This window comes from Episyrphus balteatus, chromosome 1 (assembly GCF_945859705.1).
Source record: "Episyrphus balteatus chromosome 1, idEpiBalt1.1, whole genome shotgun sequence".
In the NCBI taxonomy this organism is placed as follows: domain Eukaryota; kingdom Metazoa; phylum Arthropoda; class Insecta; order Diptera; family Syrphidae; genus Episyrphus; species Episyrphus balteatus.
The window spans coordinates 149,613,377-149,634,702 of NC_079134.1; the positions used below are offsets into that span (position 1 = coordinate 149,613,377).

Here is a 21,326-nt window from a genome sequence, read left to right on the forward strand (position 1 = left end):
GAAATGTCGCTTTCATCCCCGGCACACAAAAAAAAAAGTTCCATGTACCAGGAACCAGACCTATCTTTCTATATGTTTTTGGACCCGCTGAATTCGTCCGTTTTGCCCGAACACACTTCAGTTTTGAGAAAAATTCAAAAAACTCAAAAAAAAAAAGTCATAACAAAATGAGTACCCGCAGTATACGTTACTTTTGATACTCGTACCCGCATCAATAATATCGTTACTCGTTATTTTCGTATGCTTCGTATTTTTCGTATGTTTCGCATGTTTCGTATGTTTCGTTACTTTCACATGCTTCGTACTTTTCTTAAATTTCGTATATTTCATGTATTTGATACTTTCGTATGTTTGGTATAAGGGTTATTTTTTTCCATTTTTTTTTTTTAATCAAACCTGGATTTTTTTTTTATTTTTTTCTAATTTTTCGAAAAAACTTTAGTAATTTTTTACTTATATTCGTTTAGCAATTTTATCACAATTCTTTAGAGACCTTTATTTCAAAAGTACATCGCGAAGATCTCGGAATATTAACACTTCAATAGAACCATGTCGAACAATTTTTCTTTTTTTTTTCTATTGAGAGTGATTTTCAAACCTGAAATAAACAAATTTTTTTCAAAAAAAAAAACACTTTTGTACATTACGTTCAAGCCAATTTCATAGTCAACTCATATTCTTTTTTTTTTTTTGTCCATTTCAAAAAACCAACATTTCATATAAGACAATTATTTTTTGTCAACTGATGCAAATTTATATTTTATGAGGCAATTATGGGCATCACTTTGGTGCATTTAAATATGAAACAAGATTACGAATTTAATCGGATATACGGCATAATTTCATACAAAAATAAAATAGAGAAAAAGAATACATTTTATTAACTGTCAATACATTTGGAATTGAATTGAAATATTTTTGTATTAGGTATCTTTTAATAAAATTTTTATTAGATATTAATACTACCTATGCGAATTTCAATATAAAAATATTAAATTTTAATACGCAATGCTTGAAATTTAATACATTTGGTATTAAATTCTAATATAAACTGTATTATTTTATAATCCAATTTTTTTTGAAAAGTAATACAATTGTATTATAAAATTTTCTTCAAATATATACAATTTTTATACATTTTGTATTAAATAAAAAAAATTTAATAATTGTTATGATAACGAAGAAAAAATAACAAAAATAATAAAAAAATTATTAAACTTATTTTTTATTGTTATGTATTAAATTTTATTACGTTTCTGGTGCAGATCTATACATATGTAGGTAACCGAAAAAGTATTGAAAAAAATACTCCAGAATTTTTAAATATTCTGAAACTAGAAGTGGCGTTGAATAGTTTGAATGGTGACCGTGGTTCGTAGATAGGATCTGCTTTACAAATTCATCGTTCGTTAGTGCAATGCACTACCAAACTTGTATAGTTGAAGGCAACTTTAAGAAATTTAACTTGTATTTTGTTGTAAATGACGGCTTAGTGCAAACCACTTTAGGATATAAGTCACCTAATTTTTTAATGTAAATATATTTGTATGAATGAATATTTAGTCAGTAAGAATAAAAAATAATAAAACAAAAACAAGTAATCGTGCTTTCTATCGGGACCATTTTTATTAAAATTAGTTCATCTTCTGCAACTGATGCTTTTGTTTATCGGTAGGGAGAAAAATAAATTCTAGCGAAACAGAGATGAAAATAGAAATCTTTTTCTATTTTGATCCAGATCGTTTCTTTTGTAATCAATATCTATATGGATCATTGGTCATAATAAATTTACAGTGTCACGTTATTACTCAATGAAAAAACTGAATTATTGAGCCGGTCTGGTAGTTCTGTAGGCATGAATTAAATAGAAAATAAAAATATAATTGAAGCTTCTCAAGAGAAAAATTGCAGAAAACCTGTAAGCTGTAACAATTCCAAAATTAGCTGCTGACCAAAAAAGGTTAGGTAGGTACTTGGGTAAGAACTTTAAAAATTGAGCAACATAAACCAAAAAGATTTATTTATAAGCTTGGGCCTAATAATATGGCAAGGTATGTATAAAGTCAATTATTTAGAAAGGTAATACATTTAGGGTACTTGCGTGTCAGAATTTGACTGTGGTGCTGCGGGGAACCCAAGGCCAAGGTTTAAAAAATAATATATTTTTCCGAACCACAACTACCGACCGACATGAATTTCATCAAACCAAACTCCCATTTCCTCAATACCATCTCTGTTTCTTCTACTTCTTCTACTCCATAAAATTGTACCAGATCAAAATGTCATCCAAACAAAAAAAAACGAAACAAAACAAAAACAAATAAAACAGCTGTTTACGCCGCATGTTATTCTCTTAAATAAACTTACCGCATTTTCCCAACTTTTCTTTCTCTTTAAAACACATTTCTTTTTTATGTTTTTATGAGCAAATAAAGGGCTACCAAGAGATTTTTCAAAACCAGTTTTCCACAGTTGCGGTTTATCTATTCTTGAAGTTGGTAACATAATAAAAAAGTATCGTCGTCGGCGTGTTCACTTTTTTTTTTATTGTTGTTGTAATAGAGTGAAAAGAGAATAAAAAAAGCTGTGTTCATTTAATGAAAGTTCAATTTCATTTAAAAAAAAAAATAAAACAAGTCTATTACTTGTCAAATTTAAAATTGTAGATAAAAAAAAAATCTACACGAAATTTCTACACAAAAATATCTTTCAATGAAAATGTTTAAATGTTGTGTGTATCTACTATCTACTAGGCGGTGCACTTGAAGAAAATTCAAGAAGCAACAACAACAAAAAAAGGATAAAAGTGTATCTATTACAATAATTCCAACCAAGTAATCTTTTACAATAACAACAAAATAAGAATGGAAAACTCTCCAAACTCCATTGAAATGCAGATAGATAACTTCCTGGAGCATTTTAAGCGTAGCGCCTCTAAAGCAATGGACGCCGACTGGGTTGTGGGCGGAAGTATGAGTAGCAGTTGCAATGGAGTGTCTGCTTTTGGCAATTTGACCAAAACTAGAAGCCGTTCAAGTTGCTTAGATGTAACGGAATTGTCAGGTTTGTTTGATGACTATTTCCTTTATTACTTTTTTTAGTTCTGTTCGTTTAGTCTTTCAAACACACCCCGCCCCCTAGCGGTCTAGCTATCGATTAGTTTTTTTTCCCACTTAGAGAATGACATTGACGCTAGGATATCTTTTTTTTTTTGCTTCCTTACTCTCTGCTCCTTTATGCCTGCACTTCCTGGTATACCACCCTTTTTGCTCAAGGGGTTAGTGTCCTTTGATAAGTCTTCCTTTGGAGTAAAACAGAAAAAACACCACGACACGAGCGCATAGAGAAAAAAATATGAATCCTTGTGCATCATCCCTCTTCAGCAGGAGCTCTCGTGTGGATGAATGTGAAGTGTGTATTTGTTGCTATATACACTGCCACTGCCACCCCTCTGGTGGCTGTTGTCCGTAACCGAAAGGGTGGAAATGGCAGAAAATCGATTCAACACTGTCCTGGCGCTGGTATCGCACCGGGGTGGATGAAACTTGTGAGGGTAATTACTGAGTTCTCTATGATTCCAATTCATCCCCTCTTCATGTGTCGGTTGTGGTATCTTGTTTAGTTTGAATTTTTTTTATATATCCAAGTCGAGCCTCTAGATTCTTGTTCATCAGCGAGGAGAGAGGATATGAAAAAAAAGAGGAAACTTGTTGAAAGCGCAATTAACTTGTTTGTGGTGAAAAAAGGAAGCTATAAATGCAGATTCCGAAGGATAAATTATTAAATGCCACCAACCAGCAGTCATTGCATATACGTCGTCATGAATATATAAAAAAAAATGCGCGGGAAAATATTAAAATGAATTTAGAACGCGGCGTAGAATATTTACCCTTGGTTCGTAGTGGAAAACTACGTTGTATTTTATATTTCCTTTTCGAATATAACCAATCGTAAGCGACCTTGAGTTTCTTCTTTTACGAGAGGTGGTAAATGAGAAAAAAAAATTAAAAAAAAAACATTGCTGACTGCCTACCATGATGATGTTTCTTTCCCCGTTGCGAAGCGGACTACATGTTTTTATGGTGGCCGTGATTTTTATACTTGTTTGGTTACTCTTGTAACTCTTAACTAGAACTAGAAACTAGGTTATGTTAAGATTGTTTTCTGAGAGTAGAAAAACAAAATAAACAGAACTAAGTTACTAATGGAATGATGATGGAGTATGACAAGCACATGGTCGCACGTGGAGGAACTTGCTTGCTTGTGCTTGCCTGCTCTTGGAAAGTTAAAGGACTGAGCAAGAGCAAGGAGTTAGTATTTAATTAGTGTGACGTTTATACGAATTGTAGGTGATTAAAAATAAATATAAATGTCTGGGAAAACGATTAAGTATAAAATGCCATTAAAAAGTGCTAGGTGTTACAGGAAAACATATCGACAGAGAAAAAAATGAAAAAGTCTCCAAACAGTAAATTAACAAACAGACTCATTCTACAATTAAACAAGTGTTCGACCAGAGTAATTTTCCCAGATTTTATGTATTACTTTGTTGTAATATTAAATAATAAATAGCAATAAATGGATTAGATGTGGCAGATTTGATATCATTGTTCCATTATTTTAATATATCATTTAAACATAAAACAATTTTCTTCAAAAATTCAGTGGGGATTTTAATTCTATAAATTTAAGAAAATTAGCATAAACATGAAAACGGCTAAATAAATAATTGACTACTAGCGGATGAACGCACCCAATTTCCAAAACGTCAAACGAAATGGTTTTAAGTGGCATGCACATGAACTGTAGATGATCGCATTTATTTTTACTTCTCTTTCAGACTCTAAAACGGTTGCCATTTTGGTAGGTTTTTTCGGCTTTGGTAAGTTGGTAGGTTTAAACTCGATTTGGTAGGTTTTTTTAAGTCACCTTAAGGACGTGTGTGAATTGCGTTAAATAGTAAACACCGGTAAAAATTTTTGACACTATTGAGGTGAACAAAAAATTTCAGCTGTATGGCTTATTGTTTAATATTTTTCTCTGCCTCTTTTCTGCCATGAAACTCCTTTTTAATAAAAAAAAAAAAAAACAAAACAAAACCATCTGCAAAAAAAAATGTTACTCAAATTTAACCAGGTCCCAGAGCCCAATACATTTTTAACAGCTGAAAATTTTGTATTCACCTCAATAGTGTCAAAAATTTTACACGGTGTTACTAAAAATTACTAAATCTGTTTCTAAAAGTTTCAATGCATTAGTAAGAAAAAATAATATAGGCACATAGCTTCAAAACTTCAGATAACTTCAGAAATTGACCAACATTTTGCATCTAACTAATGAACCTTATAGTACCAAGACTCATTATGGAGGAGAGGTCACTACAACTTTTAATTTCATTCAATCACTCCGCTTTAAAAAAAAAAAAAAACTTCAAAACTTCAGATCTTTGAAATACCAATTTTTAGTTTTGAAATAATGATAAAAGCAACGAAATTTTCTGAAGACCATCAGAAAATTTTCGTAATGTTTTTTTTTTTATAAAAAAAATAGAAATTAACCTTTTTTTTCGTTTTGCTTCATTTTTATTCTCTGGAATTCTAGCAAAAAAACTGACCTTTAAAGTTGTAATGTAAAATTTAGTTACCGTTATCGAATTTTGAATCATTTTATCAGTTAAAAACAAATATTCGAGATTTGGTAGGTAGGTTTTTTGTATAATTTGGTAGGATTTTTTGGGAATTTTGGTAGAAATTTTTTTTGTCAGAGTTCGCGCTTAATTTTAGGTTACATAGAAAATTTTCTCCAAATTCAAGCCGATCTTTATAAAAATGTCGAATTCCGATTTTTTAGAAAAAAAAATCTTACTCGAAATACAAATTAGACATGACATTACGATGATGGAGAAAGGGGGTCAGAAAATTCAGTAAAATGCATAAATGTAGCTTTATTAGGTAAATTTTTCTTTGTCTTCCGTTGAAGACTGTTGATGAGCATTTCTTTAGAAACAAAGAGTGCATTTTTAAACAGTCTTTTCAAAATTTTTGAACCAAATTTGTCTAATTCGTTTGTCCACCGTTTGTCCATGTTTGTCCACCCAAAATTTTCGTTTGTCCACCCTTCAAAAAAATTTTAGAGCAAATTTATTCTTTTTTTTTTATATAGGAAGTCTGAAAAATTAAAAATTGTAAAACGCTCAAATTTAGAGATAGAAGAATAAAACCAACTGTAATCGTTTGTCCATGTCGAGTTCTATATACATACCAAATATTATCGTTTTTCCACAACCCGTTTAGGAGCAATTCCAAAAACAAATTTTGCATTGAAAAATTGAAATTCCCCTTAAATCAATTTTTATCAAAAATTCAAACTGCTGTCGTTTGTCCACCTCGAGTTCTTTACGTATACCAAAAATCATCGTTTGTCCACCCTCTGTTTAGGAGATATTCCAAAAAGAATTTTTTTATAGCAACTCTAAAAAAAAGTACGCATACACCACAGTGTACCTCTACTGAAAATTAAAAAGTCCTCAAAAATTATTATATTATATCAAAAATTCAAACGGCAATCCTTTGTCCACCTCGAGAAATGGATACAAACAAAAAATCATCGTTTGTCCACCCTACGTTTAGGAGATATTCAAAAAACAAAATTTGTTCTGAAAATTTCATAGTCCCATAAAATCTCCAAAAATTGCCTTTTTTCAAAATTTCAAATTTCTGTTGTTTGTCCACCCTTGCCGTTTGAATTTTTGAAAAATAATAATTTTCGAGGACTTTTTAATTTTCAGTAGAGGTACACTGTGGTGTATGCGTACTTTTTTGAGAGTTGCTATAAAAAAAATTCTTTTTGCAATATCTCCTAAACAGAGGGTGGACAAACGATGATTTTTGGTATACGTAAAGAACTCGAGGTGGACAAACGAAAGCAGTTTGAATTTTTGATAAAAAATTGAGGGGAATTTCAATTTTTCAGTGCAAAATTTGTTTATGGAATTGCTCCTAAACGGGTGGTGGAAAAACGATAATATTCGGTATGTATATAGAACTTGAGATGGACAAACGATTGAAGTTTTATTCTTCTATCTCTAAATTTGAGTGTTTTAGACAATTTTTCATTTTTCAGACTTCCTATAAAAAAAAAAAAATTTGATCTAAGATTTTTTTGAAGGGTGGACAAACGAAAATTTTAGGTGGACAAACATGGACAAATGGTGAACAAACGAATTAGACAAAATTTGGTTCAAAAATTTTGAGGTCACAGTTTTGGCTTCACGGAGCCTTTTCGGTGAAAGCATTAAGTCGTATACAAAATTATTAGGTAAGGCATACTTTTCTCTTCTTTAATTTTACAATATTTTTCTAAAAAAAAATCATTTATTTTTTCCTCTTTTTCTGACTTTCCGGTTGATTATGATGACTGTGAGAGATTTTTGTGTCCAACTTATGATTCAGGACTCCCTAAAAAAATATTATATTACATACAACGAGCAATGGACACTGGACTACACTTTTAAGCCAATTGTACGTAAATTTTAAATTTCATTATACAACAGGGTTCCAATTGTTATTACATTTTATGCAATAAACCCATACACCCTTTAAAAAGAAAAAAAAATGTAAAAACATATTTTATTCGTAATTCTAATAACAAATACAGCATTTAAAAAAAAAAAATTGTAAGAGTTGCATTAACACCATTTATTTTATGGGTTATCGCGAATTTTCCTCATTTCCCAAAAAGACACACTTTCACTCCTTATATTCTTGTTTTGGCCAGTACTGGATATCAAATATTTTTAAAAATTTTCATTGGGGTATATCATTTTTACCACTGTTGAATAATGAATCCAATAAGTTGAAAAAAACACTCAAGAAATATTTGAAATAAATAAAGATATATTTTTAACTTAAGATATCAAAATCTGATCCATTACCATGCAATAAAATTGTTTTACAATAATATAATTAATAGGATTATGAAGTTATATTAACTTTTTAATTTAACATTTTGTTATATGTAAGTTTAAATGTAATTTAATTTTCTTTTATATAAAATACAAAAAAAAAAAAAAACAAGAAAAACAATATTTATTTTCCACCAATTGGGCACCATATTGGACAAGGACCGTTCGTGCCACTTGCTCCACAATCACTACATAAACTAGATTGAAAATTTCCGGCTAATTGTATACATAGCTGGCTGCCTTGGTAACTCCATGAATAGGTTAAAGGGTTGCATGCTACTGCACTACCATTTACTTGATATAATGTAATTATTGAAACGAGCACAACAAAAATTACAATAAAACGCATCCTGATATATTTTGATTTGAAATAAAATGATACAAATTTTAAGAAATACAAAATTGAACTGATGATGTTTCCAACAAATTTCATTCCTTTTATATCTGAAAATTGTTTATTTTTTTTTCTATGTTTATCTTTACAGAGATAAATCTAGCAATCATAACATCGTCAAATATAAAACAATATTTATTGCAACCTGCAATTTACCTTAAACAATAAACAATATTTGTGTCTACTGGATAAAATGCCAAAAAATATTTGCTTTTCTTAAATCAAGAAGCTGCAAAATAAATTGCTTTATTCCTTTTTCCAAATTTTAATAATTGTGCAAATATTCTTAATTTAAAATAATGCCAAAAAACTTTGCCATTTATTAATCTTATCATAAAATTCGAATTCATTCAACCTTTGAATCAAAAATTTGTTTGTATAGATTATTCAAATTCTTTTAAGCTGTCACAACGGATTTTGTTCAGTAAATCCTCTCATAAAAACACGCTTTTTATTAAAGTTCAAAAAATTTATATATGTAGGTCGTAGAGAAAAGTAAGAATAGTCTTCTTAAAAAGAAAAAGAGTAATTGAGGACAAAAATAAATTGAATTGTAAGGTCTAGTTTCGAAATAGTAACGGAGTTATGAATACCAGAGTTATTCGCGACAGAGTTATGCGCGTTAAAGTTATGAAAAACTGAAGTTATGAAAAATCGATGTTATAAAAACCAGAGCTATGTATGAAACCAGGTTTTTGGGTTGTAAGAGGAATGATATACGGGATTATTCAGGAAAAATGTGCCAAAAACGGTTACACCAACAATTACCTACGTGCTGGACTTTTTTGCAAAGCCAAAAAAAAATATTATGGTTTTATTTTAAATTTATTGAAAACAACAAGAAATTTTTGGATCCAGTTGTCAGATTTTATATAAAAACAAACAAGACAATTGAATTGAAACTAAATTTGTACTTAATTACATAAAACATTGGTCGGCAACGAAGAAAGAGCTTGAACCAAAACATACTTTTCTAAAGGATTTTTGCGTGTTTGATTCCGAATCCGAAGTCAAAATTTCACTGACACGTCAAGTTTTCCAAATATTTGATTATTAACAGGTCAAAAACACGTTTTTTGGTACATTTGGCGTTGAATTTAATGACTGTTAAATTTTTCTCTGCAAAACTACTTATGCAATCTCCAAAAGCCAAATTTTATCCTTTTTAATGTGTTAATTTTTTTTTATTATTATTTTCTAAAAGATATTTGATATAGAAGTGTGTTATATATCAAAATCTTGGTGGTTAAGGTAACATATGGTTTTTTGAAGCAGATTTGAAGTAAATTACAGTTTTTGACTCTTGATTTGTATAAAAAAAGCAAAATATTACGGAAAAATATATATATTTTAAATCAAACGTCAAAACATATTTCATTTAAAATTAGTTTTTGCGAGTGTATAGCGAAAATAATGATGATCATAGCTCAAAAACTAGACGTGATGGAATAAATCTGTAAACAGTTTTGAATTCAGCACACTCAAATTAAATAAAATCACCTTACCTTACCTTGCTCAAGATTTTTTTTTTTTTGTTTTTTGCCGACCAGTGAAATTAAAAAAAATTAGATTGACATTTTTTAACTTTTTTTTCAAAATTTTGATTTTGCAAATTAATTTTTCAAAAACTAGTTCAATAAACAACTTTATTTAAAAACATAATAAAAGATATATTTTTTGGCTTTGGTAAAAAGTACAGCACGATATTGTTGGTATAACTGTTGATTTTTATAAATACGTTTTCCGAATTAAGTCAATTTTTTTAATTATTGGACCACCCGCTAAACGATGGGGGGGGGGGAATTGGCCAACCCGTCTTATACAATTTTTTTTCTTGTCTTGACCCAATCTAAACGCTTTAGCTTGTTGGCACATTTTTTTCATAACTTCGGTTTTTCGTTACTTTCACGCGCATAACTCTGGTATTCATAACTTTGTCGATTTCCCCGCAGTCTTACAATCAAGACTTAGACAGTTATTCTTTTCAAATAAGAATTATGGTCCGTCTTAAAATCAAAGATCTCAACAATTTTTTGGGACACCCTTAATTTAAATTTTATGGAAAATTTTATTTATTTTATGAGGGTCTGAAAATGCATATTTTGAAAAATTGTCGGAATCGGTTTTATGGGCTGAAATAACCCCATAAGCCGTTTGACGTGCATTTGTGAAGAGAATTTTTTTTTCTTTCTTAATCTAGATTCCTAAGGGTATTCCTTTCAAAAATTTCAGTCTGAAACTTGTCTCTATTTTTAACTCTATTAAAATACCACAGAATTTTAGGGAGATATGTATTTAAAAACTCGTTAAATTTATCCCCTTTTTATTGTACATTCTGGAAAAAAAAAATGGTCTTTTAACAAAGTCATCCCATTATCTAATTTAAAACACCAATCTTCTTCAAGTAACTTCTCAATATTTTAAAACTTAAGCCCCCACACGATTCATGAAAACACAGAAAAAAAATGTGTATAATCATTCCATCAATCACCCAATAACTTAACATCAATAAAACTGTTGAATTCAATCAATTAACTTTTATATAAATTATTATTGTTTTTCTTTTTTTCATTTCAGTTAAAGAAATAAAATTTTAATGTTTAACTGCACGCGCTTCTCGTGTTGAAAACTAACAAAAAAAAATTGAGATATATTTAGAATTTCTTAAAAAAAAAAGAAATTTCGACTTTTTCTTTCCATGCGCATTTTTGATTTCTGGAAAAAACATAAAATAGTTGTTGAAAGTGTGAAATTCCTTCTGTTCGGTATATTATTCAATTCATTCAAGGAACGTGCTATTAAATAAGATACAAAATGTGGTCTGGTTTTTGTTAACCACAAAATGTAATTCGAAACCGCTTTGAAATGAAATTGCCGACTTTGTCACTCACTTCCCATCAAATATGAAACTTTAAACGTTTTGTCGTGAGATATATTTTTTGTTGCCAAAACCTTACAAAAACTTATACCTAGTACGTATAGAAATGTTTTTAAAACTTTTTTTTTTTAAGTTCTAAAAATAAAATTTACCTTTGAAGATAATGATTTGTACGTACAACTTGGTCGCATGTTTTTGCTTTTTAGAATTGATTACATCATGTTACCTATTTTTTTTAATAACATTTTTTAAACTAGTAAGTCAAACTCGGATATACTGTGAGACACAAATACTTTTAACTTGGTTAAAAATGAAATTCTAAAATTCTGTCGAAAATTTGCAAAAAAAAAAAAAAAAGAGTTATTCTCAAACACTGTTCTAACATTTCAAAAGAACCCTTCACCTTTTAAATTAATCTCAAAATAGTTTGACCTTGCTCCTGTATGTTTCAAGCTTTATTTCAAAATTACATTTTCAAACATACCTACAGATTTTGTATCAAAACTTCGTTTTTGAACTGATACTCAGTTTTGAAAATTGGAAATTTTGAAAATATTGTTTTTGGTAGTCTTGAAAATTCTTTTAACATTTTTTTGCTAATTTTGAAGAAGTTTTAATTGAATATTTAGAAAGTTATTAACGAAAATTGCATTCAACTGGTCAGAATTCAGAACGCCACTGCTGTAAAATAATGTTCCAACATTTAAGCCTTGAAGAACACCAGCTCTAATGCCTAATGAAACAAGAAATTAAAGAAAAACATATTTTTATTACTGTTTTAGGAAAGCATACTGTACAAAGTATTGAAAAAAAGTGTGTAGAATAAGTTGAATACTGTCATAACTCAAAAATCACGAGTTTTGAGTTATTAATCTTGAAGTTATTGAAATAAAGTAATCTTTAATCCTACAAAAAGTAATTTCTTAACTTATAAAATTGATACATAGAAAAACAGATCGATACTAAATTTAAAACTCGTTTCCAAAAAAACAGTTTTTTTTTAAGTTTTGACAGTGTTTGAATGACGTGACCGAATTTTTTGAAGAGCACAAAAAAATTGAAAACCGTTAGATATTTGGTATACTATTAAAAAGGAAATATCAATCGACACATAATCAAAAGATTTCAATAAAATTCATTAATTTCATGCTCAAATGTTTGCTATAGATAGAATCTTCAGATCATAAATGGGCAGACCACAGAAATGTGCATTTTTGAATCTACCGCAAAACCCCAAAAATAGTAGATATACTAGAAAAACGTTCCGCAAAATGCTAGTGATCTTGTCAAAAAGACTGTAGGGGTCTTGAAATAGTATCAATATGAATGATACATTGTTATATATTAAGATAGTAAGTCTTAAATAAATAAAATATAACCTTATTTCTTTGATCATAGACCAATTTCTACAAACAAAAGCTTTTTTGAAGTGAAAACTTCTTTAGTATCGTAGTGATTTGAAACAAGATGAAACGAAAACGTGAAACGACTTCAACTTGTTATAACTTTTTTGTTTTAATAGATAGATGAATGAAAATTTCATCTAGATAGGTAATTAAAATTAAATTATAATTGTACAAAATTTCAATTAATTTCATATTCAAAATTCGGAGATAACGGTAAAAAGATGTTCTTTTCCAACACACGTTATATCTTTTGATCTAGTGCACATACAAATTTGATTTAACTTTAATACGCATGCTGATATTGATAACATAAAATTTTATTTGATATATCACACATAACGGTATGTGCTCTTCAAGTTACACAATCTTAAATTGAAAAAATTGAAACATACCTCAAAACACCTGTGGAGATCTGTTGGCGATGACCAGCTACCAGTGTAGGAAGTACCGTAATCTCAGTCTGGAAATTCGACATGGTTGACTTTAAAAAATTCTAACTTCTCTTGTAGACATCTTTAAAATAAGATTTATGTATCATTATACAAAGTGAAACAATAAGCTTTCACATGGTATAAAATTTTTTATAGGTTGTCAAACAAAAAAATTGAATTAATAGCATGAGAACATAAAAATAAATGTTTTTTTTGCTTTTTTTGATGAAATTTCAGTTAAAAAAATTCTAGCTCTTTTTGTAGATGTCTCATAGACTTGATCGATATATATATTTTGAGGTAAGCCAATAAACTTTCAGATGGTGTAGGTTGTTAGGGAATAAATGCATTTAATAGCGTGAGAAGACAAAAATACGTGTTTTTTCGCTTTTTTTATGGAAATTGGTCGAGTTCAAAAAATTCTAGCTCTTTTTTTAGATGTCTCATAGACCTTATCGATATATATATTTTGAGCTTAGACAATAAGCTTTCAGATGATATAAAATTTATATAGGTTGTCATATAAAAAACATGGATTTGAAGGTGATAAAATAAAAATAGGTAGATTTTTTCTATTTTTTTTTTTTTTTTTGCAAGAAAAATGATTTTTTAAGGTTTCACTCCTACCACGTGTGAATTGCACTCATGATTTTTTTTTTACAGCCATAATTGGATAGGATTGTGATTCAAAACAGAATTATTTGTGTAAAACTACATTATTTTTTCAGTTTCTAAAAGCGTTCCCGGAAACGACGTTTTTACCATGATTGATTTTTATTTTTTATATCGCAAAATAAAACGAAATGTTTTTGGGATTACCTATATTGTAGTGGTCTCAATATTTGATCATAATATCACCAGCAAAATTGTAATCTAAATATACCCCAAACCAAGCGTTCCCGGAATGACGGTTAATTAGGTAAGCTATTTATCATTTTTAAGCCGAATTTCAACTCCATAACAAGTGCAATTACGATATCATCAGATAATAATTGCTACAAAATCTGATACTTCAAAGCTGATGAGCGCCCTCTTCCCATGTCTTAAGAGGCCTGAAACTAAATGAAATAAATAAAATAGATACTTTTCTAACCGAAACATTTAAATGAGAAAACAACCTTTTATTAAATGTTATTTTTATTTTTTTTAATGCCTGGACTTATAATTATCCAACTTCATAACTTTCATATTGACGAAGTTAAAATGTTAATTACATAATTAAATACATTTTTACAGACTTTAAAAGCTTGTTACAAATTTCGAAATTCGGGTATTGGTCAAAATTTGTTTTTGCTGCGAAAACTTCAACTTTTGGATAATTTTCAAGTTAATGTTAATGACAAAGATGGATCTTTATCTTGGAAATGTTTTTGAAGAAAAACCTCCTCAGTCACAAAAGTTTTAGGTTCTTTTTTTTTTTTTTTGTTTTTTAAGAATCCAAAACAAGACCCTTAAAAGTTTTGAATACCTCAAATATAAAAATAGGTCATCATTCAGTCCATTCGTCGTCGTCGATTTTCTTTTGATGTAAAGGATACGAGAAAATCATGTCAAACTAAAGAGACAAAATTGTCAATCCGCAGGCTATTTATATCGGATAAATGAGCATAAGTAAAAAAACCTCATTTTAGATGAATAAGATAAAACAACAAAAAAAAAACTTGGTCAGGAAAAAAAGGACATTTTATTCAATGTTGGTCGCTATCCTTTTACCATAAACCGGTTTCTTTGGTAAATAACAAAAATATATCTTTGAAATGAATATTATCCATACATATTTTTCTGATTCTGCGTTTTGTTGATGTTACAACACTTTGAACGAACTAAAACTGGAATGACCCATAATATTTCTAAAAAGAAACTGAATCAGATCACGAACTCCAAATGGAAGCATACATTTTCCATAATGATAATACAAAAAAAAAAAAGCTTGGAACAGCACAAATGCAGTGGTATTCATCAATTGGCAGCAGGGAACCAGAACTACCATATATGCTACCAGTTAAGATAGATAGAAGTATGTTTTCCAAGAGAAATAGTCAGGGAAAAACTAGGAAACCCAAATGCGACGACAGTTTTATTGCTTCAGTCGGTAAAGTAAAGTAAGAAGAAGAAAAAGGGGACGACGACGACGACCGACGGACGTCTCTGTCTGGAGTTGAGTTCTTTAGACGTAATTGAGAACATGGAAAACAGGGTTGAGAAATATAAATGGGAAATATAATCGTCGTCGCTGGGATGCGAGTTTATTTTATATATACAGAAATGAAGAACAAAGAAATGTTCAGGGAAAAAAAAAAACTATTAACTGATTGCGCAAAATGTGGGTTATTGCAAAAAAGAGACTTGCGAAGAAATGCAAATAAAACTATTGCACACAATATGCTTAAAAGAAATCCTGGAAGTTTATGTGCATATATTTAGGTCCCACAGGAGATTTATGAATGCTCTGTTTTTCTTTTTATAGTCACAAAAAGGATACAAAGGGTTATTACTCGTTGTGCTTATGCCAAAAGGCTATCATAATAAAAATGTATGGGGTAGAGCAAAGTTCGCAGCGGGGATGGAATTTATATATGTTTAACAAAATAAATTTCACAAAAATTTAAAACTAAACTAAAGTTTATGCTATGAAACTGAAGTTATTTATGAAAATTACAGTTTTTTTTTTCTTTGATGATAATACAAGTTTTTTCTTTGAGATTAATTCAAGTTACAATTCATATACAAAAAAAGTGGCTTACCTTTTTTCTTTACCCATCATGTTGTCAATATTTTTACATGACAACCTATAATAAGTTTTATATCATCTTAAAGCTTATTATTTTGACTTTCAATATTCACCTCAATCATGTTTGTACGACGTCTAGAAAAAAAGCTGACATTTTTTTAATGAAATCAATTTTCATCGAAAAAAAATAAAGAAAACATACTTTTTTTCTTCCATATCGATTTGGTCCATTTTTTTGTTTGACAGCTCATAATAAATTTTATATAATTGGAAAGCTTATCATTTCACCCTTAAAAATATGCCTCAACCTTATTTTTGTACGACACCTACAAAAAAAGTTACAATTTTTTAAAGACAACCATGTCAAAATTAACCGATATTACTGTACTTCCCTCACTGGTGCCTGATGTTGTTATAGGAAAACGATCCCCCACAGGTGTTTTATTCTCCTTCGTCTCGATCCTATAAGCTTAGTACAGTCGAACCACCCGAGTGGGTGGTGCTGGGTTTTTTCGTTACGAAATTTCTTGATTCAGTAACCACGCTCAAAACCCGCCATTAAATCTATGCAGTAGAATATAGATTTTATGAATTTGAGCATTGTTAAGAGTTTATGATTAGCTTCCTGTCGAAGACAGACTAAAAGAAAGAAGATGTCCAAGAAGAAAATATTGTTTTGGTTCGTTGTTGTCGCTGTGATTTAAAGTTTTTTTTTTTTTTTTTGAGTATTCAGGGTTAATGAAAAAAGGTGAAATTGACTATTTTCTCAATTAATGTGAACTTGTATGAAGCTCTTGATGTGTCACCATTTATTCAGTTTTTTTCTTGTTCAGATCTCAACTTTTGATTTGTCTTAATTTGGGATCAAAAATCATCAACCCTCTTAAAATCATACAAATATTCAAGCAACAACAATTTATTGTTCCCTTTTGTGGGAATTTTAGACAGACAAAGTTTTTTTGATTGAAATAAATAAATATTGAATATTTTATATTTATGAAGTGAATATTTCGATTTTAAATCTGATTCATTATAATTTAATAAAAAAAGTCTTTATAATAAAATAAATAATAATACCTATATAAAAAAAATTTTTTTGCAAGAAAAAAAATGTGAATTTCAGTCCCTCTTTCTATAAAAAAAATTAAAGGTATGATATTTGACTAACTTTTTGTAATAATCCAGTAACTAAGCATTATTATCTTTCAATTAAGCCATGGAAACCTAAAAAACTATTTAATTTAATATTTTTTACGAATTTAAAAAAAAATGTTACATAAGAGTAACGCTGGTTCCGAACGGGTTAATAGAATTTAATGACATTTATTTAACCAATATTTAAATAACTTTAAATTTTATTAATTTTTATTATAAAATTGCAAAACAAAACATATAACTATAATTATAATACATATTTATCTTAAGCAAAAGACAGGCTCTCCTTAATTCTGACCATGTACATCTTAATTATTATCTCTAGATTCAATTATAGTAAAAACACCGCAAGAATTAACGACAAACTTGGCATCTGCAGAGTCGAATTCATCCAGCAATTTTAATTTATCATTTAAAATTGTTTTTAAATAAGCAGTTATATCAATTGGTGCTGCATTTACTTGATAAAATGCAAGAACAACAACAATAACAGAAGAGATTAGAAAATACCGCATTTTATAATTTGACTTTCAGTAAAATATACAAATTAATCGGAATGCTAATTTAAACTGATAATTGTTTCTAAAAAATTCACTCTTTTTATATCTTAAAATTGTTTATTTTTTTTTATGGAATTAACCTTGGAGAGTTTAATCCAAAGACTCTTTGTTGTAAATGAAACAATTTTAAATTTAATATAGGTAATTGCAACTGATTTAACCATATAAAAATTGTACATATCTGTGCAATTGTGTAAATATGGATTTAAATTTGTGTACATTTTAATTAAGAGTAAATATTTCCAATTAATAAAATTTAGGCTCAAAATTTAAATAAAACAAAAAATTAACGTATTTTAAGATCCACTTTTATTCTTATTGCTAACAAAGGTTTTTTTTTAAATTTTCTACCATTTGATATATGGACTGAAGAAGACGAGACGTAGTTTATCTATGGTATTTGCTACACAGGGTATCCCGGAATAAGGCAATTTAGATTCTTGGGTAAAATTCTATGAAATACAGTAACTTTCTATCTACAGAGTTGATGCCACTTAGCAATGTTAATTTTAATTTCAATGTTTATGTTAATTTCTCCGTTAATACTAAAAATTAATAATAGTAGAGTAACTAAAGCAAATTATTAGGGAACCCGGCCGAACAGCTCTGATTTTGACGATTTTTTTTTCAAACGTAGGTAATTAAAAATACTTTAAAGTCTATAGATTAAAAATTGCCGGTGTGGCCGTATTGTTTTTTAAAATTAAAATTAAATTTTTTTTTAACAAAACCATTTTTTTTGCTTAAATTTCATAAAACAAATGATAGCAAAAGATTCTCTAGGTAATTTAAGGAAAATATATAAAAGGCAGTAAGGGAAAATCTTCCATCGTTTAAGCGATAAATGCAATTTTCTAACATTCTGACCTCAAACACAAAAAAAAATATTTTGAAAACAACGGCAACACCTACAATATTTTAAAATACATTTTTAAAAAGCCAGAATCTCATTCTTATCTCTTAAATTTAAATCCACTAAATTTAATCAAGACTTTTTGAAAAAATGGTCCTCAAACTCAGAATTAAAAAAAAAATGTTATTAGAAAATTTTAAAATGACTTTTTTCCAAACTTTTTCTAATAAAATATGAATTTATTTAAAAAAAATGTTTGGCCATAAATATTATCAGTTGAATTTCGAAGCAAAAAAGGTAAAATATATCACACTTTTGAAAAAAAAAATGAAAAATTACTTCAATTTCAATGGGTTTTTTTTTATTAAAACTGAATTTTTGCATTGAAATAATTAATTTTCTCAAAGACTGTGGTAAATAAGTACTTTAAATTTTTGCTATTTAACTTTCAACAGTAAGGGTTATTAAATGAATAAAAAATAATTTTATGTTTAGATGTTGAACTTTAAAAAAAAAATAAGTTACATTTTTTTTTCAAAACTTTTATTAAAAAAAGTTCTTCGAAAATGAAATACTTTTTAATTTTTTTCATAAACCGTAATACATATTGACATTTCCTTTTATAATTTGAAATCATAATAAATGCGGCCAAATAAATTTTAAAATAAATGCATTTTATATTACGACCAATTTTAAAAAACGACATGTTCAAATTTTTTCAATAATTTTTTTTTTTTCAAAAATCTGAGTTCAATTACAATTCTTTCAAAAGCCGTTCATTCAATTAACTTAATTTTAATTTTACATATATGACTAAGCTTCTAGCTTTTAAAAAATGTATATTTGAATATTGTAGGTGTTGCCGTTGTGTTCAAATTTTTTTTTTTGTGTTTGAAGTCAATTAATAAGAAAATTGCATCTATCGCTTGAACTATGGAAGATTGTCCCTCACTCCCATATATTTTTTTTCCTTGAATTTCCTAGACAATCTTTTGGCATCAATTAATTTATGAAATTTAAGAAAAATTTTTGAAAAAAATTTGTTTTTGTTCACAAAAATCTTCAATTAAATTTAAAAAATCAAAACGGCAACACCGGCAATTTTTAATCTATAGACTTTAAAGTATTTTTAATTACCGGCGTTTGAAAAAAAAAGATCATCAAAATCTAAGCTGTTCGGCCGGGTTCCCTAATATTGCCAATTTTTGAGCTTTAGTTACTCCACTATAATAGAAACTTCGTTGAGATTTTTATTTTTAGGAAAATGTTAATCTTTATAAATTATAACTGCTTTTAAAAAATATCTGATTGCTCAGATATTAATTTTTTTATAAGAAAAAAGTTCAGGAAAAGTGTTACTTTGGATTGAAAAGATAATGGTACATTTACTTTGGATAACCAGTTCAGAAATTAATTTTTGAAAGTTTTTAACACACTACCCAACGCCAGATGAAACTTTAACATCGTTTCTATTTTGGAAAAATATTTAGTTGGAATTGGCTTTTCTTTTACTGGTTTGCTATTCTATTATCGATTTTCAGTAAAACATACCAACACATTTTGTATTTCATTAATCATTTATTGCGTCACTGATAACGATAATTTATCATGTTGAATGATTAAGGCACGCAAGTTATGTATGAATTATTTATTTGTGTCTTTTTATTGATTATATTTTCATGATAACAAACCAACTAATAAAAATAAAATACAGAAAAAGTTAATTATTGTGTGGAAATTCAACAACCATGAAAGATTTTTTAAATTCAAATTAATATATATATTCTCATTATGCAAATGAGTTTAACAATATTCAAGATGAAAATTGAATAAATTTATTTAAATCAAATGAAATACTGTATAGATACATCTTCTTCGTCATACACCAATTATTTCTTAAAATAAAATAAAATAAAATAATTGATTTATTGGAAAATTAAACTTAACATGCAAATTATTTTCACTTCGTTCTAAGATAATTTTACTTATTTATTATTCCTTAATGTGGTTTAGGTTTTTTTTTAGGAGAAAACTTGCATGTTTAAGACTTATTATCCAATCTATTGATTTTTGATTAGAGTGTTTTTATTAACACAGAAAGTGAAAGTAATTAAGGGTATTTTATTATTTTTGTACTTGTAAGATAAGCTTATTTACTTTCACAAAATTTGTGAAAGTAATGTTTTGATATAAATAGAAGAACATAGATTAGGTAGGTATAGTAAATAAGGTTTGTTATAATAAAATTCCTAAACCACATAAACGCCAATAGTATTAGAACAGAACGATTTCATTAGAAATACAGAAATAAAATGGACTGAAATAATCAATGTAATATTCACCTAAGTGATGAAATCTATAAAGTTTGCAAATAATGATATATTACAGAAACAAAAACAATGCACCTCCATAGGCAACCCTCTCTAAATCTTTTCTAATAGATTTTAATATTCTAAACTCAAATCCGAAGAAAAAAATAAAATCTAGGTCACCACGTTTCCCAGATAAAAATTCATCTTGAACTTCTTATATCTCAAAAACGTGACGTCAAAGTTTTTTTTTTACTTCGGATTTGAATTATTAAGAATCTTAAAATATATAAGAAAGGTGTATCTTGAAAAGTACATCACAACAAAAACATTACTGTTAAAAAAAGAGCCAAGTTATCCTATGTTGAAATTATGCTGGCACAAAAAGTATTGAGATATAAAAGTGTACCAAGTTCTAAAGCTTGGGTTCAAATTCGTATCAATAAAATTTAGATTGCTTACTTGACAATTTTTGTTTTAAATACCGATTTTTAAAGTTATTTAAAAAATTTGCCAAGTAAACAATCAAAATTTTATTGATACGAATTTGAACCCAAGCTTTAGAACTTGGTACTTGGCTAAAATTCTCTAATTCTAAATTTTTTCCTTTGTATAAGCTACTTGCTCTACCATTCTACCAAATTTC

At 28.2% G+C, this 21,326-nt stretch overlaps 1 protein-coding gene across 5 annotated transcripts in view; it reads left to right on the forward strand.

The window, feature by feature from the left end:
- The first annotated feature begins 2,753 nt into the window (after nt 1-2,753).
- The window catches only part of LOC129906529 (guanine nucleotide exchange factor DBS), a 208,407-nt gene continuing 189,834 nt past the window's right edge, over nt 2,754-21,326 (forward strand). For all 5 annotated transcript variants that reach the window (XR_008770822.1, XR_008770823.1, XM_055982312.1 and 2 more), the window contains exon 1: nt 2,754-3,063. Coding sequence is in view for 3 of the 5 variants with exons in the window: in XM_055982312.1 (XP_055838287.1) it covers nt 2,865-3,063 (199 nt within the window). In the remaining 2 variants the exon portion in view is untranslated. The remainder of the gene's footprint in view (nt 3,064-21,326) is intronic.